General features: G+C 56.0%; 1 protein-coding gene and 1 long non-coding RNA gene across 3 annotated transcripts in view; one reads left to right on the top strand and one right to left on the bottom strand.

Moving 5' to 3' along the window:
- Positions 20 to 4,172, top strand: LBX1 (ladybird homeobox 1). 2 transcript variants are annotated; one of them, XM_013983672.2, is made up of 3 exons: positions 20 to 214; positions 1,191 to 1,900; positions 2,578 to 4,172. In XM_013983672.2, the coding sequence occupies exons 2-3, from the start codon at positions 1,576 to 1,578 to the stop codon at positions 3,096 to 3,098; spliced, it is 846 nt and encodes a 281-aa protein (XP_013839126.1). In that variant the 5' UTR covers positions 20 to 214; positions 1,191 to 1,575; the 3' UTR covers positions 3,099 to 4,172. The 2 variants fall into 2 exon arrangements, with proteins under 2 accessions (XP_013839126.1, NP_001193265.1); NM_001206336.1 differs by lacking the exon at positions 20 to 214 and having other exon boundaries at positions 1,435 to 1,900; positions 2,578 to 3,390.
- LOC110256659 overlaps positions 3,633 to 22,608 on the bottom strand; it is a 67,094-nt gene continuing 48,118 nt past the window's right edge. Inside the window, exon 2 of the long non-coding RNA XR_002338515.1 lies at positions 3,633 to 5,099. This is a non-coding gene — a long non-coding RNA (uncharacterized LOC110256659). The remainder of the gene's footprint in view (positions 5,100 to 22,608) is intronic.

Genomic DNA, 22,608 nt, shown 5'->3' with positions numbered 1-22,608 from the left:
CGGTGCACTCAAGCCCGGCGCTGGGCTGGGCGGGGCCGGCAGCGGGGCCCCGGCCGGGGCCCGGCAGAGCGCAGCGGGGAGGCCCTGAGCCTGCCCCGTTAGCCCCAGCACCCGGCCCGGCTACTCGGTCGGACACCAGTCACCAGACCGGCGGTGGCCCCGGCCGACCCGGAGAGCCGCGGCCCGAAGAGAGTGTGCAAGACTGCCGGAGGAGGTAAGGCTGTCGCTTTGGGCTCACGCCGGGGAAGAGGGGTCTAGAGTCACCAACAACTCCCCTTCCACCACTTGGTTGGGGAAAGCTGTGTCCTCTGGCTGGCCTCCTACCCCAACCCCCGGGCTCCCTCACCCCTGCTTCCCGTGTCGCCTCACTCAGGGCTGCAGAGCCCCCTCGGACCTCCCGCGGGCCAGCTGGAGGGCTGCAGATTCCTTCGCCCCGGGCGCGTGGCCCAAGGCCGAGGGTGAGGGACAAGTGGGTCTAGGGTTAGGGGCGCTAGGTCTTTGATCTCAGCTTGGCAAAGTCCTCTCTGGGCCCGCGACACTGGGCCCACCCAGACTACTGGTCTTACCTGGCCCGCGCGGCGGCTGCATACCTCCCCGGCTGAGCTCCTGCAGCCCTTCTAGGGCGCCAAATCCTGGTTGAAGAGCCTGAGACCTCCGGGCCAGCGCTGCCGCTACAGCCAGGCCGGCGGGAGGTGGGTGCGCCGGGAGTGCGGCTCGCAGTTTGGGGTGGGGGCGGCGGCTTTTCAGTCGCCGGAGGTTCGGGTGCAATAAAGGCGCCGCTAATGTAATTTACAAACAGCTCGGGCCGAGCGCGGCGCAGCGCCCGGACTGACAGGCGCATTAGGCAGGCTAATTCCAGCCGGCTCCTCCTACCCCAGGCCCGCTAATTAATGAGCTTCCCAACTTAGAGCCGCCTGCATTGGACGGACAGAGAGTGAAAGGGAGGACGAGGGAGAGGGAGAAGGAGAGAGACGGGGGGAGCGGAGAAGAGAAGAGAGAGGGAGGGAGGGAGGGAGAGAGGGAGGGAGAGAACAGGAAGAGAGAGAACAGAGAGAAAGAAGAGAGGAGAAAGACAGGGAGAAAGAGAAAGAGAGAGAGAGAAGTGCCGCTGCAGATAATTGATTACTCCTCGATCAAGGCTAACTTGTTAGCAATAGTCAATTGCCCCATCTCTCCGCCTCCCCTCGCAGTACGGGATCGGCGCCCTCGCCTCGGCTCTTCCAACTGCCGCCGCCAGGACCCGGGGCCAGGAGCCGCCGCGGAGCCACCTGACACCTTTAAATAGCACCGGGGGCTGGCGAAACTGGAGCCCCGCGCGGCGCGCCCCGGCTCGGGCCCCGGATTGCTGGAAGCCCCGGCGGCTGTGGCGCCCGCGTCAGCGCCCTCCTCCTGGGGCCCCGTGCGGCTCTGTTCGCCTCTGCCGCTGCGCTAATCGGCCCGAGCCCGGCCCGCGTCCTGCCCAGCGCGGCCTCCTGTCTGCCTGCCACCCGCTCGCGCCGCCCGGCGCCCGAGCTGCCCGCGGGCTGGGTCCCCGCGACCCGAGCCGCCCCGGCCGGGCCCCCAAAAGAGGCCGAGATGACTTCCAAGGAGGACAGCAAGGCGGCGCCGGGGGAGGAGAGGCGGCGCAGCCCTCTGGACCACCTGCCGCCGCCCGCCAACTCCAACAAGCCGCTAACGCCTTTCAGCATTGAGGACATCCTCAACAAGCCGTCTGTGCGGAGAAGTTACTCGCTGTGCGGGGCGGCGCACCTACTGGCGGCCGCGGACAAGCACGCGCCGGGCGGCTTGCCCCTGGCGGGCCGCGCGCTGCTCTCACAGACCTCGCCGCTGTGCGCCCTGGAGGAGCTCGCCAGCAAGACTTTTAAGGGGCTGGAGGTCAGCGTCCTGCAGGCAGCCGAAGGTAGGCGCCGCCACTGGGTACCTTTGCGACCAGCACCCCGCGCCTGGATCCAGGGGTCCCACGCTTAGTGCCTGGTCCCTCTGCCCGCCTCCTCCCTTGCCAGCCGCCAGGGCCCTCCAGCCCAAGCTGCTGCCGCTGGGAGTGGAGATGCGTGGGACAGGACCCAAACCCTGTTTCCTAGGGACCTCTGGATAGGCCAGATCGAGTGACTGAGGAAGGGAGGCGGGAACCCAAGATCTCTCCGCAGTCGGTCTGCTCTGCCTGGCTCCCTCCCTTTCACAGTGGCCCGGGGAACTGGGGTTTGGAGAGCCTTGGCTAGGACCTTTTGGGTAGGTAGAGCTGAGTTGATTGCAATGTGGTGGAGAGCCAGCATTCACACCCAGTCAGGGAGTCCCTGTCTGGCTCTCTCCTGTTCCAGGGACATCGAGTCTTTCAAACCAACTCTCAAGTGACCCGGCAGAGACCAAAACAATTTTTTCCTAGGGACTTCCGGTAGCTGAGAAATGGGGGAAGGGGGCTTGCCATAGCTGAGGCTTGCCCTAGTCCTGGTGGTCGAATCTAATCCGGCAGGCGACAGCGACTGACCACAGGCCGGATAGGTCTAGGTGCGGTGAGTAAGGGCCAGGGTGGGGGTCTCCTCTCCCCTGGAGCAAGCCTATATTTTGGTTTCCTCGCAGGCCGCGATGGAATGACCATCTTTGGGCAGCGGCAGACCCCCAAGAAGCGGCGAAAGTCGCGAACGGCCTTCACCAACCACCAGATCTATGAGTTGGAGAAGCGCTTCCTTTACCAGAAGTACCTGTCCCCCGCCGATCGTGACCAAATTGCGCAGCAGCTGGGCCTCACCAATGCTCAGGTCATCACCTGGTTTCAGAATCGGCGCGCCAAGCTCAAGCGGGACCTGGAGGAGATGAAGGCCGACGTGGAGTCCGCCAAGAAACTGGGCCCCAGTGGGCAGATGGACATCGTGGCGCTGGCCGAACTGGAGCAGAACTCTGAGGCTGCAGGCGGCGGTGGCGGCGGCTGCGGCAGGGCCAAGTCCAGGCCTGGCTCTCCGGCACTCCCCCCAGGCGCCCCGCAGGCCCCGGGCGCCGGGCCCCTGCAGCTCTCTCCTGCCTCCCCGCTCACGGACCAGCCGGCCAGCAGCCAGGACTGCTCGGAGGACGAGGAAGACGAGGAGATCGACGTGGATGATTGAGCTGCGCCCCGGCATCTTCCGCCGCCCTGGGCTCCTAGCGCCGTTTGCCGGCCGCCTCCCGGACCGGACCGCCAAGGGGAGCTGGGACCTCCTCTGCAACTCCCGCCTTCTCCCCTGTCCCTGGCCCGGACTCGGCTCCCGGCGGCCGCCTCTTCCCTCACGAAGCAATAAACCCGGGCCGGCCGGCCGGGCCGGCCGCCGCGCGCGGCCTCCACCGCCCCGGGAGCCCTCGCCGTGCAGCTCTGTATGGCTTCTGTATAAATATTTAAACCTATACTCCGGGTTCTTCCCATCGCAGCCTGACTTTTTTCTTTCTTTTATTTTTTAAAATTTCGGAGATCTCCATGATTTCAAAGCTCTCAGGCTGCTGCCGGGTTTGCTGAGGGCGAGGCAGAATCGAGGGTAACGAACATTTAACCCCGAGGTCTGGAGGAGGGGGCCGCCCCGACTGTTCTGATTTTTCTCTGCATGTGGCGAATGCACCGGCCTTCTCCCTCCTCACTTCCCTAGGCCTATTGCAGTTGACTTCTTTTATTTCCTTCTGCATTTCCCCCCCTGCGTCGGAAGGGGCTGAGGGGGGCAACTGGGTCTTGACTTGCAAGTTTCAAATAGATGTTTTCTTCCCCCCTCGAGAGAAGCCTGTTCTCAGTGCCATTTCTGCCTCCAAATGCCCAGTAACGCTATTTTTAAGATTCCTTCCCACCCTCTCTCGGTTTCCTTGGACTGACTACCGAGGGGTCCGAGTCTTAGGGACAAAACAGGGGGAAATCCAACCAACCAACGAAAACGGAACCCAAAGCCCTAGAATTATTTTTTACTCTTTTTAGAATTTTTTTGCATGTGACAGAGATCGAGAGGAGGCCGACTTAAGCCCTCGCCCCACCTCCTCTGCAGCTCTGGGTCTGTCTTGCAGTTTCCAATGCCCTGCTCCTAGCTCGACTTGGCCAGAAAAGGGTGGCCAGATGAGGGTGGGTCCTGCGTGCCACTCCCCTGCTCCTGCCCTGCCCTCTCCTCCCCAGACTGTACCCAAGGCCTCTTTCTCCGATAAATAAAGTCTTTGCCATTTTACTAGAACCGGCGGTGACGGTGTCTGAATGAGTGGGCCCTATTCAGTGAAGCCGTGGCAGGTTCTGGGTGTCTCGCCGCTGCTAGTCACCCTCTGCCCAGGCCTTGGAGATTTGGAGGAGTTTCGGGGCAGGCATGAGAATGAGGGATGTGGGGGTAAGTAGTGAGGGAGGAGGCGCTTCTTGCACAAACCGGCGGTAGCTACCAAGTGGTGCAGGGGTGAGAGAAGCAGGCTTCGCCAGGTCCGGGTAAAAAGTGAGGCGTGCAATGCTGGGAGAAAACGTGTGCATACTTTGAGGGCTGCACGGGTGCAGAATTAATTTGTGTGGGGCAAAGGCTGCATGGGGGGAGACTTGCCCTGGGGCTCATGCATCCTACCCAGGACCCGAGGGAATTCCTTCCCCGCTCCTTGGGGCACTGGCTAAGCTTCGGGTGGTATCAGTCGGACAGCAGGATGGAGCCTGAGGGCTCCCAAGTTTCGGTTAGCCAGAGGGCCTTACCCTTGGGAGAGGGAGGAAAACTAGGTCGAAGACACCAAGGGCAGGCTGAATTGCTCACAGGGGCACAGGGAGATGTGAGCCCGAAGTGTCTGAGGGTTGAGGTGAATTTCCGGTGATGGTCACAAAAATTCTGGGCCTCGAACCCAGCTGGGGACAGAGACATCAATCTCCCAAGGACTCTTGGGGGTCCCTGCACCCTGAGGGCAGCTGGGGCAGGACCATAGGCAGCTTTCACTTTTCCGAATGGAGCGGGGTTTCTCCCTGGGCTTTTGTTGTCGCTGGGCTGGCGAGTGGCCGCTGTCACTAGAGGAGGGTCCCGCCTCCGGGCCGCTGGGCTCTCTTTCTCAGCAAAATTGATGTGAGAAATGCGCATCTGGTCTCGGGCAGGCGATGGGGCCCCGGGGCCTGAATCGGAACGTGAGCGTCCAGGAGGAAACTAAGAGAGAGAAATAGAAAAAGGAGAACAGAAAATCACTCCAAAAGCAGAGGGAGAACGTGGAGAGCCAAAGGGACAGGGAGGGGAAGAGAACGAAGGGAAGCTACAGAGAGAGAAGAGAAACAGAGAGAAAAAGGGAATGGAGAGAGGGAAGAGAACAGAGGCGAGAACGAAAGAAGGAAATAAGCGGCCGGGAGCCGGGCCGGCGTGCGGCCGGTTCCTCCCGGGCGACATAAATCGCCCTCTCTCAGGATGGATGGGTCTGTAATTCGGAGCGCGGACCATGAAGGCCGGGACGAATGGACCCGGGCGGCCGCTGACAGGCGACAATAGCCGGGCCCAGCCCCCCGCGGCTCCGGGTGCGGGCGCGGCCACGGCCCTCCGCAGCCCAGAGCGCGCCGGCGCTGGCGACCATATGGTTTTTGAATTTTCTTCACAATTTGTAGACAATTTGATGGATTAGGTCCCCGCGCGCGCCTCCCCGGCACAAAGGCGTCGCGGGGACCGCGGCGCGGCGGTCACTCGGGCATCTGCGCCCGCCGTGCGCACCCCGCCCCCGCCCGGCCCCCGCCCCGCGCCCGGAGCCCTGGGCCGCCCGCCCAACACGCCCATGAATCCCAATGAAGCGGCCCTGGCACCTCAGGTCGCTCCCTGCTTTGCGGCCCGGGGCCGGACCCTGCTGGGTCCCTTCGGGCTGGGGGCGGCGGCCCCGGGGCTGAGCCCACCCGAGCTGCTGAGCCCGCGGGGCGCGCAGCTAAGCAGGCGCATCGGGGCTGAGGAGAAACGGGGCCATTTATCCGCCCGTCTAGTTAAAGCGGGTTATTTGTTTGCTTCTCTGGCCTCCCCTCCTCTCCCCTCCCCCTTCCCTCCTCCCCCTCCTTCCCCTTCTGCCTTTTATTCTTTTGTCTCTAAATGGATTTAATGAGCCTGAAAAACATGACAATTGAATATAACCAAGAAATAAAAAATAACGAGGGAGGAAGGAAGGAGGAAAAGAAAGAAGGAAAGAAGGAAGGAGAATGATTAATAAAATAAAGGGGGAAATCCATTCAATTCAGCAAATGTTTGTTGTGCGTCTTTTCTGCGCCTAGCCACCCTGGGGGGTGGGGAAATGGAAAAGAATTAGATCCAGTTCTTGCCCTCAAGGAGCTCCCAGTCTAGAGGACAAGACTCGTGGGCCAGGGAAATGCCCTTTGCAGAGCTCGTAGAAACGACATCGGGCCCAGGTTATTTGGGGCTTCACGGAGGAGGTGGCTTCGGATCCTGGCCTTGAAAAGCGAAGAGGAATTCATTGTTTCTATAGGCCAGAAAGAAGGGCGGGCGAAAGGAGGGACTGGATGGTTATCGGAGGGAAGGGGTGAGAGGCGTAGGCCAAGCCCTGGCCTGAGCCCAGGGAGGGCCGGGGAGAGGGCGCCGCACGCTGGGTCCCACACCGTTTGGGGAGTGGATTCGAGCCTCCCTGCGGTATCGGCTGTGCTGGATTCGATGCCTCCGCCAGGCTGCCAGTGGGCTTCCGGAGCCCCGCCGACAGCGTGTGTGGCCACGAGCGGGCGGACTCAGTCCGACCGAGCAACGCGGCGCAGGACTGGTTTCCTGGCCCCATCGCGCAGAGAGGCGGCGGCGACCGTGGGCAAGAGCTGAGGGGCTTGGCTGGAGGCGGGACCGAGGAGCTGGGATCCTGGCAGGCTTGGGCTCTAGCGGACCCTCTCCCAGACAATCCCATCTCTGATGAGAGTGGCTATCAGCGCGCCCGCCAGGGCGCTGGGAAGGCCTTGGCAGCGCTTCGGGCCCTGCGGCGGGGACCTGTGATGTGAGGGGGCCTCGAGTCCAAGTGCGGATTCTGGCCTCATAGCCGGCGCCAGCCGGGCCTGCCTCGGATGCGGCCGTGCCTAGTGTTTGCACCGCAAGTGTGCGTTCCGTGCGAGCCGGGCGTGTGCGTTATGTTTGTTATTCTCCGCGTGTGAATGTATATGTACGACTGTGGCGTGGATTGTGTGAGGGGCTGTGGGCCCTGCGCCCATTCTTGGGCCAAGTTCGTTAAGGTTTGGGACCCTCCGAGCCGTCCGCCCTATGGCCGGAGTTCCTTCACCGCCGCGGCCGTCGCAGGCTTGCGTCCCACAGGATTCTGGCCTCTGCAGACCCACTTTCGGTTCCTGGCTGCCCAGAGGAATCGGCCAGGCTCTGTCTCTTACTTCCCAATTCGGTCCGGGGCCTCGGCCGGCCCAGCTTGCCAAGCCCTGGGACGCAGGCGGGTTCTGCTCTCCCGCCCGGGACCCGGCGGCGCGCGGACAGGCTGGGCCCCACTGCGCGATCCGGCTGGCTCGGCTTTCCCGCTCCTCCTTCTCTGGCCTGGGGGCCCTGCGGGCGGCGCCGGGTGAGGCCAGGAGGCGCAGTTCCTTATTTTACGAGGTGTCGGGCCGGTGTCAGACGCAGCTCCGATAAGTAATACTCCAGTCTGAGGGACCAGAACGTGGTAATTAATCCCAAAGACTTAAGTGTATTTTAGTTCAGGAGAAAAAAAATCACTAATTCAATCGTCCGGAAAATTGAAGTTTGATGCATGAGTCCCCCCTGAAAGGGACGGGCTGGGGCCGCGCGCCTCCCCTCCGCCCCTGCCAGTCGCCGCAGGGACCCCCTCCTCCCCACCTTTCTGAGCTTCCAGGTCCAGGGAAGTCCACTCACCCCACCCCACACGTCTCCAGCCGCCAGAACCCAGGGGCACCTTGACTTTGCCCCCCACCCTCACAATCAACCCCTCTTTCTTGGGCCCAGAAAGAGGCTTGTGGTGATAATACAGATGTTCCCCTAACACACACACCTGGGAAGGGCATAAGGAAACGCAGGAGGTGTAGGGGGAGTGGTTAGATAAGGGGCCCAGAGTGACAGGGTCAAGGGCTGCAGGACATATGCGAGAGAGGACCTGGAACCTGAGCAAACTGTGGCCATGAGGGTCAGCAGGTCGGAGGCAGCTGTCCTAAAGTGGAGAGTTCTGTGGCTGGCTGCTGGTGATGTGAGTGGGGGTAGAGCTGTGGGTGTGCAGGATGATGGGGACTGGGCAGCAGAACTGTGGATGGCGTGGGAAATGGGTGCCTCCCTAGACTGCATGTGCACAAATGAGGTATTGGGCAGAGGTTAGCAAGTCTGGGGGTGGCTGCTGGGAGCCTGATCCCCAGTGGGTCCACGGGCTATGTCTCGCAGAGGAGAGGCTCCTGGGACTGGAGCAAAGGAAGGTGGTGTTCCTGGGCCTGGTACACATGCATGAGAGGGTAGCAATATTCAGGATGGAGGAAAATTCCCACTCGGTTCCCCTGGGTCACCATCCCTGCACTCCCAGATCCAGGGCTGCCATTGGCTGGTCACCTTGTCTCCTCCAAACAGCTGCCAGTCTTGGGAGAGACCTGGGTTTGAGTGTGTTTGTGAGTGAGTGTGTGTGGCCAGGTTCTCCAGCGTCAAGAGGGTATATTACTGAGTGTGTCAGAGTGTGTACAACCGAGAGACCCAGCAGGCGCAGCTGATTGACAGAAACGGAGCGTGTGCAACTGGGGGTGACTGGGTGTGTGCTGCTGTGTTCGTGTAACTGATTGTTGCAAACTAGTGTGTGCGACTAGGTGTGACTAACTTTGTGTAATGGACAGAAAAGAAGTAAAGTGGCCACTGGGGTGGGTGTGGCCAGTGGGTGATCGATGCCTGGGGGTGTGTGTGATGTGTGCAGGGAGCCAGAGTGAGCAGATAACTGGGAGAATGAGTGTTGATGTGGAAATGAAGCTTACAGACAACCAGAACCCTAGCTCCAAAGAGCTTGACCAAGCTGGCCGCTCAAATTTACACTGGAGGGAGAGGGGAGGAGGAGTGGAGCACATGACCAGAAGGGAGGGGGCTTACGAGAGGAGTGACCAGAAGGTAGGATGGAGAACCTCAGCCTGAGCGTGAGTCTACTCTGAGGGCAGCTGGGGCAGTGAATTAGCACTAGGCATAGACTCTGCTTCTTTGAGGTGGAGGTTGTCCTCTGCTGTGCTCTTGGGTAATGGCCAGGATGCCCAGGCTTCCCCCTCCTACTCAAGTTGGTCCCCAGGCTGAACTTCAGACTAATTTTCAGACCTGTCTTTGGCTATACCAGTCCCAGCTGGCCCTATAAGGCCCAGCTTCTCCCAATTGACCCAAAGGAGGTCACTCCTCCCTGCCCCAAGTGGGGAGGGTACAAATGGCAAGGTGCATGTGTGTGCATGGTGGACGGTGGATGGGTGATGCTGCCAGCAGTGTTGGGAGTGAAAGAGTCCTGCCTGCTTTGGAAACTGGTGTGTGTATGTGTGAGTGTGTGCAGGGATTGCTGTGCATTGGTGTCTGCATGTGGACCTGTGCAGGCTTCCCCATGAGAAGCTGGATGTTGCTAGTTGTCTGTGAGTGTGGATGTCATAGGAAAGAAAGATCAGTTACCCCTGAGGATCCTAAGACCTGAGTGGATTGAGTTATCAGTGTGTGTACGGATATCGAGATGAGATGAGCTGTCACCACACTGGGTGTGATTGTGACATCTGAATACATGGAGTGGCGGCATATTCAACTGGGTGCCCACATCCCCACCCCTGGAAAATTCAAGGGCTCAAGTCAGAAGCAGTAGGTCCAGGGCTCTGTGGAGAGGGATCTAGTGCTGGGAGTCCCCTCTGCCAAAAAACAGAGGCCCTTTTCTCCCTTTGTTGCCCATCCTCCCAACCCAGAGCCTGGGAGGGAGGGTAGGGTGGAGAAGAAATGACCCCTCCCATGTTTCAGAGACCGCTCAAGGTGAAGCACTTAGGTCTCCATAGGGACTATCCTTTCTCTCTTGATGTCTGTGATCAGGCTTATTGATCTGGTATCTGCTGGGACCACGTGCTTACACAGTAGATGAGGGCTAGTGCCATGGCTAATCCAAGGCACACACAACACAGACACATAGCGTCACAAGACATCCCAGAAACAATGCAAACACACAAGGCAGGCACCATGTTGCACAGACTCACAATGCAGAAACCCAATACACACAGTGACGCAGACACACAGGATAGTCAGAAACAATGTGGTCACATATGACACAGCACAGCCATGGAAATAGAGGTAGCCAGTAGCACACACAACAGTTGAACAGATAAACCTCTGCTGTTAACTGGTTACGCCATTCCCACTGTTATACACACCATACAGACACAGTGACAGAGGCACATCCCACAATTACCACAAGCACACACATGTGCTTCCAGACATTCTGTGCAACCACAGGCGTGAAGAGGGAGCTAGCTGGTTTAGGTGACTTAAGGGGAAAAGCTGCCAATGATCTGATGTTCTGAGAAGAGTCCAACAGCCAAGGAGGGCAGCAAATCCTGGATGAGGGTGGTGGGCAGGGAGGCTTCGGCTATCCAGGCTGTCCCGAAGAGCTCCTAGCCCTTGGCCCAGGAAAAAACCAAGTCCCCAACCACCCTAGAAATGCAATCAAAGCTGCCCGCCACCCGCCCGCCCTGCACAATGGCTCTGGCTGGAGTCGTTATCATTTTTGTTAACTTTTTATCGACTGTTTGCTAGATGGCGTGTCAGTAAAGTGTATGATTTGAGATGAAAAATTAGGCAGATTAACCTGAGGGGAGAGCCTGATTGATTACTAAATAGGATCAATTTGAAAGTTTTAGTCCTGGCGTTTCTGCAGAGCCTCTTAATACTTCAAACTTCAATTTTACGGGCGATTGAACTAAGCATGTTTCTGACAAAATTGATATATGTATTAATTTGCTTTAACTGGTGATTAATTACTCTCCACTGAAAGAATTATATGGAGCTGTTTGCCTGCGATTTGCATATTAATCAAATTCTAGTTGATAATTCCACCGGTGGGGGGGGTCGGGGGCGGGGCATGGGGCTCAAGGGTGTGAAGGGGTGTTTGTGCATGTGCCGGTGTGTGCGCCCATGTATGTGGGGGGGCTCCCCACCCCCCCTTTGCTCGCTCCCTGCTTAGCTGCCAGTTTAGTGCATTAAAACCAAAGATGCAGAACGAGTTTGCCCGGCTATTTGGCGGGAGCAGAAATTGCCTGTCCGGTTTTATGATCTGCTCAGCCTGAGCAGCCGGGTCCTTAATGTCCCCTGTCAAAGTGTCCGCGATTTAAAGGGAAAACGGCCCCCACTTTAGCGCTGAGCTGGTCTGACAAGGGACGAGGCAGGGACGAGCACCCCTTTAAAGAACCCCCCTTCCAGAAGGGCTATGGTTTCCAGATGGCACCCCAGTCCTGGGGACCCTCAAAAATGAGCCATGTCCTTGGAGAGGTCCCAGATCCTGGGAGGCTCTAGTCATGAGGTGTCCTGCCCTCAACACAAACACAAGAGGGGGCACATACAGGCACAGCAGAGACCCAGAGAAATGGTCAGGCACTGTCACTTGAGCTGACGGGCAGGAAGCCACCCTCTTAGACATGCACACACAGCTACACAGTCATGCTCCTGTTCACTTTAGACCCCCCACTCTGGGGCCTGTCCACAGACACACTCAGCTACCCACACACACACCCAGACACACAGAACCCCACATGGGCGGGGAACACACATAGACACCCAAGTCACGTCCACATGGCTTTACAGGCACACGTGGTCACACACACTCAGACACATGCACATTTTCAGATCCACACGCAGACCTCATCCACACACACATGCAGGCATTGAACCCGCTCACATGGGGATCTGCAGCCAGATACACCCCAGAGGCCTGCTCACATCTTCCCTGGCACGCACAGTCCCCACCGCCCCCTCCCGGTCCCTTTGCCTGGCCCCTGCTCTTTAAGCTAAAGGGGGCGGTGCCACTGAATCAACTTTTCCCGTCTCTGGATTCAAAGGGTAGGAGTGTAATTAAAACCAGATAATTAATGAGACAATATTCCTCCAGCTACATCTTTAATGAACAAACCCCTTCAGGGCAGCCTCTTCTTCTAGGCTCATTAAAGAGAAGAAAGTTGGGCGGCTCGCGGACTTCCCAGCGCGTTAATAACGAACCCGGAGTGGGTGCCTCGGCCAGGAGCGCGGGAGCCACAGCAGTGCTTCCTGGCCCTGGTCCTCCCATCGCTACTCAGCACCTTGGCCCTCCCCCACTCCCATCCCCTCCACCGCCCCCCATCCCAGCCTGGTCTCAACGTCTCCAAGCCTCCCCCATCGGAGCCGCCAGCCGCTGCCCGCTGCCCAATGACTCCCTACTCCGCCGGCCCTTTCTCTTGGCGGCCTCTCACCAGCACCAGCGCTCAGACGTGAGAGGGCGTCCGGCCTCCCACTTTCTTTCTCGCCCCGCGCTGCATGCTTCAGGCCCTCTGGCTGGCTGGGGTCGGCTCTGTAGAAGGGAAATCAACGCAAGGTAGGGGCCGAACCTCCCTCTGAACCTCAGGACCCTTGCTGGGTGGCCCAGGACTGGCATTTGAGTGGCAGTCCTGGGAAGGGATGGGCTGGAGGTGGGGGCAGAGATCATCTCGTTTCCCAAGTGCCTTGTGCACTTTCAGGAACGCGCACTCGCAACCACAGGCACGTGCACTCGCGCGCACGAGAGACCTTGCATACACAGACACGCCTACTTGCTCGTGCACACAAGTGCACGGTCCCAAAGCGTCGGGTCCAGACCATCAGACCCCGCACCTGGTAGATCCTCGCTTGGGCCTTCTCCCCCGCCACCTGAGGTCGCCCTTGCGTCAGTCGTTTCCAGGGTGGGAACTTTTTTTGCTTGGCGTACAGCCTCCCGGGCCTGGACATACAGCTCGGCCAGATTAAGAAAGAGCGGGCAGCCGTACTGAGGGCTCAGGGACGGGGGAGCCCTAATCAGACCTAAGCGCGGGCAGTAGCTCTGGCGGCGGCTTTGGCGGCAGAGCCTGTGTTCGCCTGCGCTGGTTTTTAGGGATGAGTTATGTGGCAATGAGCGAAGTAAATCTGCATGCGCAAAAGATGCTAATTACTCTTAATAGCCTACCCAGACGCCCCGAGACTGGAAACCCAGAAACGTAAATCTGCTCCCGATAAATATTTTTAATTGTGAAATTTCCTGGAAAGAAGGCTTTGGTTGTGCAAGCCGGAGGCATTTGGCTTTGGAGGGAGGGAAACGGCCCCCACTCGGGAAAGCCGGCCCAGAGTCAGGGAACCGCGCAGGGGCACCAGGCACGGGCCGAGCGACCTGAGCCTGGCTGACCAGCGCTGGGTAAAGTTAGTGATGTATCGCATTAATTACCAGTGTGAGCTGCAAATGGTTCGAGGCCCAGGGAAAATTAATGGGAATCCAAATTCTAATTATGTAGCTGTTGTTAAAGAGTTTAACTAGATAGTCACGGAGAAAATTGGATTATGCATACAAATATGCAGCCAGCCCACAAGTGCGGGGCATTGGTCCGAGGCCTCTCAGCCAGGCCGCCCCTAAATCCTTGCACTGGAGGACACTACTCCTCTCAGAGGAAAGAAAAGACCCACCCTCACCACGGCACTTAAAGATTCCGCGTTTTTCCGATGGCCGAGGCACTGTGGGTCTCAGGATGGGAGGAGAGGCCAAAGCTTGCAGAGGCACGCACTTGAATGCGGCGGGATCAACGTGGAGGTCCGGGGTTCCTGGGTCCCTTGGTCGGTAAGCGTTTGTGCCCATTTCTCAGGTGATTGCCTCCGAGTCAGCGAATCCACCCGGTACCTCTTTCTGACCATCATATAATTATACTGGGCGTTGTGGGTTTACATTTTTTCCACTGTCGGTTTAAGGAACTAGCCACCAACCGGAAGCCCAATTACACACGAAGCCTCGTCATTCACTTTATTAAGAACCCTGGATATGTTTCCATTTTCGCAGGAAATGAGGTCTGATCAAGCAGCACTAATACCTCCGGCCTCGGGGAGGGGGCGGGGACTCTCGGTGGCGGGCTCTATCCCCCCTCCCCCAACGGTCGGCGCTCGGTGTCTGAGATTCTGAAAAGGGTGGGGACCTTGGGGCGGCGGACACCCAATACCTTTCCCAATTTCTTCCAGAATCCTAGATTCGTTTTGTACTGGACCACCCACTCGGCAGGCCCACACTCTCCCGCATCCCAGCGCGCTGGGCTTGGAGTCCCCGCCGCTCCGGCGCTGGTGAGAACCGGGAGCGGGGGCCTGTGGTGTTGAGGGGACTTTGCAGGCCCAAAGGGAGATCTGATATTCTCTCAAGCCCACCTACCCCTCGGAGGAGCTTGGCAACCTCTGAGGACGCTGTTAAGGCCTCTGGAGCCAGGCGGGTAGGCCTGGATGGCAAGGGAAGCACCACCTCTACTGGTCCCAGTCCAGGCTCCCTCCATACTGATCCGATTCACATCTCCCCTTAAGGAAGGCAACCTCTCCCCACCGCCCCTATTTCGCGGAGGAAGCGGGCGGGTCTGGGTCTCATCTAGGAGTTCCAGCCCGCCATGCCACACTGCGTCCTGCACTTCGTGGCTGCCAGATCGTAACAGTTTCTAGCGCCCCTCATCAGATCTCGATTTCCTAGACGGCTAGGGGATTAGCGTTTGCGCAGGTCGCATCGCGTGCCCTTGACCTCTTAGGTCTTCTCTTCCTTCCATACCGGCTTGCGATTGAACTCAGTGGGTGGGAGCGGGGAGGGAATGAGACCTCTGGGTCAAGCTGCGGGATACAGAGATGGTGCATAGGGAGAACCAACAAGTTTAGGGTTCAGAGTCTTAGTAATTTGCAGGTGAGAAAACTACACTGGGCCTCAAGCGGAGAAGGGCATTTGACGCCAGGTGTCCCGGAGAGACACATCCCACTCGGGAGTGCGTTTGGGTCAGATGCATTTAGAGCCCCTTCTCCTTTCATCCTGGCCTCTGAGGTGGGTGGACAGCAGTTCCACGAGACTTCGGGGAGATTTCCCAGAGTCAAGAGAAGTGGTTGAGGATATCTGAAGGAAGAGAAAAGAGAGACCAAAGATATCTCCCCCCGCTCCCTTCTAGTCGCTCGGGGTGGAAAAAGGCAGGCCCAGAGCAGAACCTGTAACACAGACGCACAAATCCCGGGAGAAAAACAGGCGGACAGACATGGGAATGCTCTCGGATTTTTTATTCCCAGGTCAAATTCGGATTCTAAGACTCCTTATTCTCCCAGTGGCATCAGAACAGAACCTGTAAGTCTGGAGATTTTATAAATTTTAATTCGGCGACAGATTAAAAGATCGAGGATCCTCCAACCCCTCTCTAGCTCCCAGGGAAGGTCTAGGAATCCATTCTCCTTCCCTCCCAATATGTGCCAAGCCTTCGGGCCCCGCTCTTCTCCTTCCGCTTCCAAGCTCCCAGGAACCATGGCTGCTTCATAGCCTCCAAATGCCAGTGCTGTCCCTCTGATTCAGAGAGGATGATCCTTGAACGCAGCTGGCTCCTTCTTCCTGCAGCCCTTTCTGGGTCCTCAAGCCAACCTACCCTCCATTTGAGCCGAGGTCTTCAAAAAGCCTGCGCTTCTCAGAGATGCGGGCTTCGAGCGCCACCTAGCGGTATTTGTGGAGACGCGCAACTGCAGAACACACCCTTCAGCTACCCCTTCTCCTCCTCCCCACCCCCGCACCCCCGACCGAGAACCCCAAAGCCCACCCGGACGCGGTTCCGCTCGCACACCATAAACCCTTACGTGAGCAAGCTTCACCTCTATTTCTTGGCAGTTGGGAGAGGATCACGGCAAGGAAGAGCAGGGGTGCTGCTGAGGAGAACCCCCCCTTGGAAGCCACAGGTGGCCGAGTATGAAGTGCAGTTGAGAAAGGGGTAGTAGACTGTTGGTGGGGGAGATCGCAAGAGGGCACTTCCTCTTCTGGGTGAGTACCTAACGGTGAAGTTACGAGCCCGTAGTCATCCCTATTGTTACTCCAGCCATGCACTCCCCTGCAGTCACCCAGACTTCAGAGGCAAATTACCAGAAGTTCAGGTTCTCGGAAGCGGCTCGACGTGGCGAAAAGGTTAGGCAAGAGCTCCCTCTGCTGTCCATAGTTCTGTACTGCTGCAGGCTGCTGTGCTCGAGGACTGCAAAGTCAGGCAAGAAGTAGGATCTGTTTCTCTGATCCCGATCTGATCTGCTGGTGGTCATCTTAGCCATGCCACTGCCTTCAAGAAGGAGTTCCCTTTGCCAAACGGGCAGAAGAGGATTCTCTGGTTTTCACGTATTTGCACAGGGAAGAAATGACTCAGCGCTGCTGCTGCTAGTTCTGTGTTCCTCCCCTGTTAGTTCTGTGATCTTTCCCCTTCTGCTGCTGGGCCAGTTGCCCCCAACTGATATGGAGTCTGGCAAGTTATAAATTTCTTCCTCTACAGTATGACTGTCAAGGCTGACAGGACAGGCTGCGTTTCCTAGGTAGCACTCTACAGACAGAAATGTCAGGGAAAGGGTGCCTGCCAACAGGTCAGTCCATTCATAGACTATTTAAAAAATGGTGAGGAGTTTCTGTTGTGGCAAGATGGGTTAAGGATCCAGCATTGCCATAGCTGTGGCATAGGTCACAGCTGCAGCTCAAATTTGATTCCTAGCCAGGTAACTTCCATATGCCATGGGTGCAGTCGTTTCTTTAAAAATGGTGAGAAATGGTGACTGTGCTGCCTGGCACTTTCAGAAGAGCCAAGGCCCATGAATTTCCAGCCACTGTGACAGCTAGCCACTCCCTGGCAGCGAAGTCCCATTGACATCCCTCCCATGCTTGAAATACACTGACTTCCTGATGTACCAGCTGCTTCCTTCTGCTGACCCAGGCTGCCACCATCTCCTACTGACACTAAACCCCTGACCCTGGCACAGCCATACTCACCAGCCCCACTCCTGAGATCTGCTCCCATCCCCCTGCAGGACATCCTCCCGCCATGGACAAGTAGGAGAAGCAAGGGTCAGAGTGAGCAGGAACACTGCTGCACTGTGGGATGAGGCAGTCCGTAAAGGTCATTCTGGGTCTTTGCCCTTGATTTTGGCACTGTCCTTAGAGAAGAGGGGCAGTGTATGTGTATGTGACAGAAGGAGGGGTCCAGGGCTTTGAAGGTCCCCCTGTAACATGAGATCTGGTGACAACCTTTCATTTGAGGTGATACTCTGTGATTGTGGATAGTCTCCCAGAACTTTGACCCAGGCCCCTCCTGCCCATCAGCCATTTCCAAAGAGCAGCCATCCCACCTGGACACAGATCAGAGCAAGCCACAAGTACTTGGAATTTCCAGTTACTCTAGCCCAGGAAAATGAGACTCCTCAAACCCAAGCCTTAAATGGGGAAAGTGATAAAGGGGAGGCTTCTCCCCTTTTCCATTCTTTTTTTTTTTTTTTTTGTCTTTTTGCCATTTCTTGGGCCGCTCCCGCGGCGTATGGAGTTTCCCAGGCTGGGGGTCTAATCGGAGCTGTAGCTGCCAGCCTATGCCAGAGCCACAGCAACACTGGATCCTTAACCCACTGAGCAAGGCCAGGGATCAAACCTGCAACCTCATGGTTCCTAGTTGGATTCATTAACCACTGCGCCACGACGGGAACTCCCCCTTTTTCATTTTTTTTTTCTTAGGGCCATACCTGTGGTGTATATGGAAGTTCCCAGGCTAGGGGTCAAATCAGAGCTACAGCTGCTGGCCCACACCACAGCCATAGCATCTGCTACATACATCACGGCTCATGGCAATGCTGGATCCTTAACCCACTGAGTGAGGCAAGGCCAGGGATCGAACCCACATCCTCATGCATACTAGTCAGGTTTGCTAACTGCTGAGCCACGAGGGGAAATCCTATCCATCCTTCCTCTGTTGGGTTCTTCAGTACTTTCCCATGGGGGGGGCATGGTGCTTCCCCCTCTCTCCAGTGCAGACTGGGGGTGGGGTCCTTGGAATCACTGCACAGTGAGCCAGGACACCACCCGTCCCCTTCTCCCCAGGTCTAGGAGGAGAAGGCAGCAGGGGAGCCGTGGCTGATGTGCCTGGCTGCATGCCGGCCTGAGCTTGAGAAAATGCAGATTTCAGGGCTGCACTGCAGAGCCAATGAAATGGAATCCCTGGGAACCAGGCCTGAGACTCTTCCCTTTGGTGTAGCAGCCCCTCCCTCTTTACCTCTTCCCAGATTCTTATTCACGCTAGTCTGTGAGAAGTACAGAATCTCTCCCCTTCCCACCCACTACCCCTCACCCCACCCCCAGAATGGATGACAGCCGAGGAAATCACACCTGTCATTAAGGGATCAGACACCCTGAGTTTAAGCCTGTAACTTCCTAGCTGTGGAATTTTGGCAAGTCACATCATCTCTCTGAGCCTCAGTTTCTCCGCCTGTGAGCTGGGGACAGTAATTCTTGCCTCAGAGGGTTGCATTGAGGGCAGGATGAGCCTAATATTCCCCAGAGGCTTTGTAAAAGGCACGTCTTTGATACAAATGGCAGTTATTCAAGAACGTCAGTGCGAGGTGTAAGATGTTAATAAGCTCAGCGGAGACATGGCCCCACTTCTGAGATTTCTCCCCCTTTTGGGCACACAAGGGTATCTTACTTGCAGTGCCCCAAGGTCTCCACCCCCCACCCCGCATTTTCTTCCCACCCTACCTCTCCCACCAAAGAAATGTAACTGATCTCTGTGAGAAAACAAAGGGGAAAACAACCATGCCCTTATCCTTCACATAAAGGGGCTTACCTAGTGTCAGTTTCTGATATTAACAAAGTGGCTGTGGGTCAAGTTCACCTGCCAGCAGTTGGGGGTTGGACAGTGGGAGAGAACTTGTTAAAAAAAAAAAAGAAAGAGAGAGGGGGGGGAGAAAGAAAGAAAAAGAAAGAAAGAAAGAAAGAAAGAAAGAAAGAAAGAAAGAAAGAAAGAAAGAAAGAAAGAAAGAAAGAGAGAGAAAGAAAGAAGGAAAGAAGGAAGGAAAGAAGGAAAGAAAGAAAAGGAAAGAAACCAACAGGAGGCTGAGCCTGGATCAGGAGTTGGAGAGAGGAGCCCTGGCTGATAGATTTTTATCATGCTCTTTATTGGTCCTAAGTTGGCAGCCAGGTTCTACTGGAAAAGCTCCCCTAGAGATCACCTGTCTCTGGTTTCTCTTCAAGGCAGAGGCTGGGGGTGGGGTAGGGAGTAGTGAGCTGGGCAGAGTCTGGGGACAATAACGTAGAATGACATTGACTTAAAATGACAGGAGGCAGGTGTGATGGAAAGAACAGGGCTTTGAGGTGTGGGACAGGGATCTCATTCATGCTAGAGTGTGGTCTGGGCCTTGATCTGTCTGAAGCCACAGTTTCTTCATCTGTAAAATGGGGTGACACTTAGGTCTGCTTTATTCCAGAGTAGTCATGAGTAGCCACTATTTCTAGAGAGGCGTTGCATTTTCACAAACACATAGATGTGTGCATATGTGTGTAGAAATAAGAACAGGACACTCATCCTGTTCTGAAAGTTTTTTTTTCTTTTTAGGGCCATGGAGTATGGAGGTTCCCAGGCTAGGGGTCAAATCAGAGCTGAAGCTGCCAGCCTATACTATAGCCACAGCAATGCCAGATCCGAGCCGTGTCTGCGACCTACACCACAGCTCACAGCAACACTGGATCCTTAACCCATTGATCAAGGCCAGGGATCAAACCCGCAACCTCATGGTTCCTAGTTGGATTCGTTTCTGCTATGCCACGATGGGAACTCCTGAAAGTTACTCTTTTTTTCCCCCCATTTTCTTTTTTGTGTGCTAGCCGAAGTCCAAGAGGAAGAAGCAGAGAATAACACTGGAGGGTGCTTGAGGAGTCCCGGGAAGTGAGAGTGGAATCAGCCACAGATCAGAAAGAAGTGGCCTAGGATTTCTATCCCAATGGGATAGGTGAGTCCCAAGGGTACCAGGAGAAGCAGCTGGCAGGGATGCTCTGGCTGGGCAAGTCTGCGCCCTGACCTTAGGATGGTGTGAAGGACGGCTGTGGGTGGCCACCGTTGGAGTTGGGGACTTGAGGCTTAGGGACAGTGTGATAACACTGAAAACTAGGGACTTCTGTCATCCCCACCACCATAGCCTGTGGTCTGGCTATATTCTCCCTGTATCCCTAAGCTTACAGGGGCTGCTAGACCTGGCACTCTTAACCCAGTGCCCCAAATCTCCTGCAGTTGCGGGGGAGAGTTGTGTGTGTGTCTGAGTGTTTTTCCTGGTGGTGGTGGTGGCATTGTGTGCTGTATCCTAAAGAAAACATAGATTCCTAAAGGGTCTGTGACCCAACAGAAGGCAACAGCCTGGATTTCTTTCTCTTTTCCTTGTATCTGCTGTGCAGAGACAACCTTGATTTGACGTTGGAACTCCTGTGACTATGCATAGAAATGTGTTTGTATAAATCAAGCTTGAGGATGAGCAGGAATCCTGTAGTCCCTGTCCCTGTGAAGACAGTGGTCAGGATGTGACTGAGGCTTCAGCCAAAGCTCTATAGCCAGAGAAAGGGGAGCTAAAGGCCAAGGAGAAGGGCAGCTGGAGGAGCCACACCTCCACCAGCAGGAGGGTTCCTGGAGAAAAAGAGGCAGCCCACGCAGGTGTAGTTTTCTCTCTTCTGTGGACTCAGCCAGAGAAAGAGATCAAAGGGAGGGAGGAGAGCTGATGGAGAAAGACAAGGGAGGACTTCTGGCCTGGCAAGTGGAGGCAAGATCCAGCTGGCCTTTCTTTTTTTTTTTTTTTGGCCATGCCCTTGGCATGCATACCTTCCCAGGTCAGGGATCAAACCTACACCACAACAGCCACCGGAGCAACTGCAGTGACAACACCAGATCCTTAACTCACTGACCCACCAGGGAACTCTCCCTTTTCTTTTCTTGAGCTCTAACCTTCTGTTAATCTGGATCCCACGAGACTGGAGCTTTCACACAGCAAATTCTTTGGCAGCATGTGGTGGGCTTTTGATGTATATCTGTTGAATGGCTGAATGATTGAAAAAATAAAGTAAAAATGGCTTCATGGGGGTACAGCCGTATTAATACAAAACAGGGAAACACCATGCTTTTGGCATTCAGTCGCTTCAACAAGTAGTTGCACTGTATGTGGAGACCCTCATGTTCAATCCCCAGAACAACCTTAAGACACAGGCACTGGGGGTTACAACGACTATTGCACAGACGGGGACGTGAGGCTAGGGGCTGAGGCACTGCCCAGCGTGGCTGTTTGCAGGCAGTCAGAACCGCACCTGCTTCCCGAGGCTGCGGTACTCAGGCTCTGCTCTGCTCACTGGGCCACAGCCAAGAGCCCGCCCCTCTACTCAGGCCCTGGTGAGGTTGGGAATTGTGTCTTCAGGTCGCAGCTTCCCTTTCAGCATCTCTTCCCCTCCTCCCAGGTGAACGGTGATGTCCATCTCTCCAGCCTTTTACAACTCAAAGTTAGTCCTGGGACCAACAGTATCAGCATCACCCGGGAGCCAGTTAGAAAAGCAGAAGCTCAGCCCTGCCCAGACCTGCTGAGTCAGAACCTGCTCTCTAACAGGATTTTCCTGAGTGCTTCACGTGCCTGTTGGGGAAGTTTCGCTCTGGATCTCTCTCTGCCATCCACAGGTAAGGGAGAACCTCACTGACCTTATTGGTAGCCACTTCCTCAGCAATGCTGAGGGCAGGCATGCTTGCTGCATTCAAAACCTGTAGCCTCTCTGGTCCTACTTCAGATTTCTTAGAACTTCTTCCTTCCAAACCTTCCCTCTCCTCCCAACCAGGAAGTCTCCCCACACAATCCTTGCATTACCTTTAAAACATTTAAATTCCAGGAGTTCCCATCATGGCTCAGTGGTTGACGAACCCAACTAGCAACCATGAAGACAAGGGTTTGATCCCTGGCCTTACTCAGTGGGTTAAGGATCCAGTGTTGCTGAGAGTTTTGGTGTAGGCCGGCAGCTGTAGCTTCCATTTGACCCTTTGCCTGGCAACCGCCATTTGCTGTGAGGGCGGCCCTGAAAAGACAAAACAAAACAAAAACAAACCCCCCCACACACATTTAAATTCCAGAACAGTTTTTTGTTCTGTTTTGTTTTGTTTTTTGTCTTTTGTCTTTTTTAGAGCTGCGGCATATGGAGGTTCCCAGGCTAGGGGTTGAATCGGAGCTACAGCTGTCATCCTACACCACAGCCATAGCCACACCAGATCCCAGCCTCGTCTGCCACCTACACCACAGCTCACGGCAACACAGGATCCTTAACCCACTGAACCAGGCCAGGGATCGAACCTTCAACCTCATGGTTCCTTGTTGGATTCGTTTCCACTGTGCCACGAAGGGAACTCCAGAACAGTTTTAAATTTACAGAAAAGTTGCAAAGGTAGTACAGAGGTCCCATATACCCCTCAGCCAGCGCCCCCTACTGATATATTTGCCCCAACAGCAAACAATATTGGTCTATTACTACTAACTAACTTGATTCGATTTCACTAGATCTTCCACTATCCTTTTTCTGTTCCAGGATCCCATCCAGGATGCCGCACTACATTTAGTTGTCACATCATCTTAGTCTTTTCTGGTCTGTGACAGCTTCTCATGCTTTCCCTGCCTTTTTAATGCCCTTAACAGTTTGGAGGAGTGCTGGTCAGGTATTTTGTAGAATGTC

This window comes from Sus scrofa, chromosome 14 (genome assembly GCF_000003025.6).
Source record: "Sus scrofa isolate TJ Tabasco breed Duroc chromosome 14, Sscrofa11.1, whole genome shotgun sequence".
Taxonomy (NCBI): Eukaryota; Metazoa; Chordata; class Mammalia; order Artiodactyla; family Suidae; genus Sus; species Sus scrofa.
This window is presented reverse-complemented; position numbering and strand designations above follow the sequence as displayed.

Excerpts from the sequence above, each read along its gene's own strand:
- LBX1 (XM_013983672.2), top strand. The coding sequence starts at position 1,576 with ATGACTTCCAAGGAGGACAGCAAGGCGGCGCCGGGGGAGGAGAGGCGG. Across the intron at positions 1,901-2,577 it reads CGTCCTGCAGGCAGCCGAAG|GCCGCGATGGAATGACCATC; the intron begins GTAGGCGCCGCC and ends GTTTCCTCGCAG.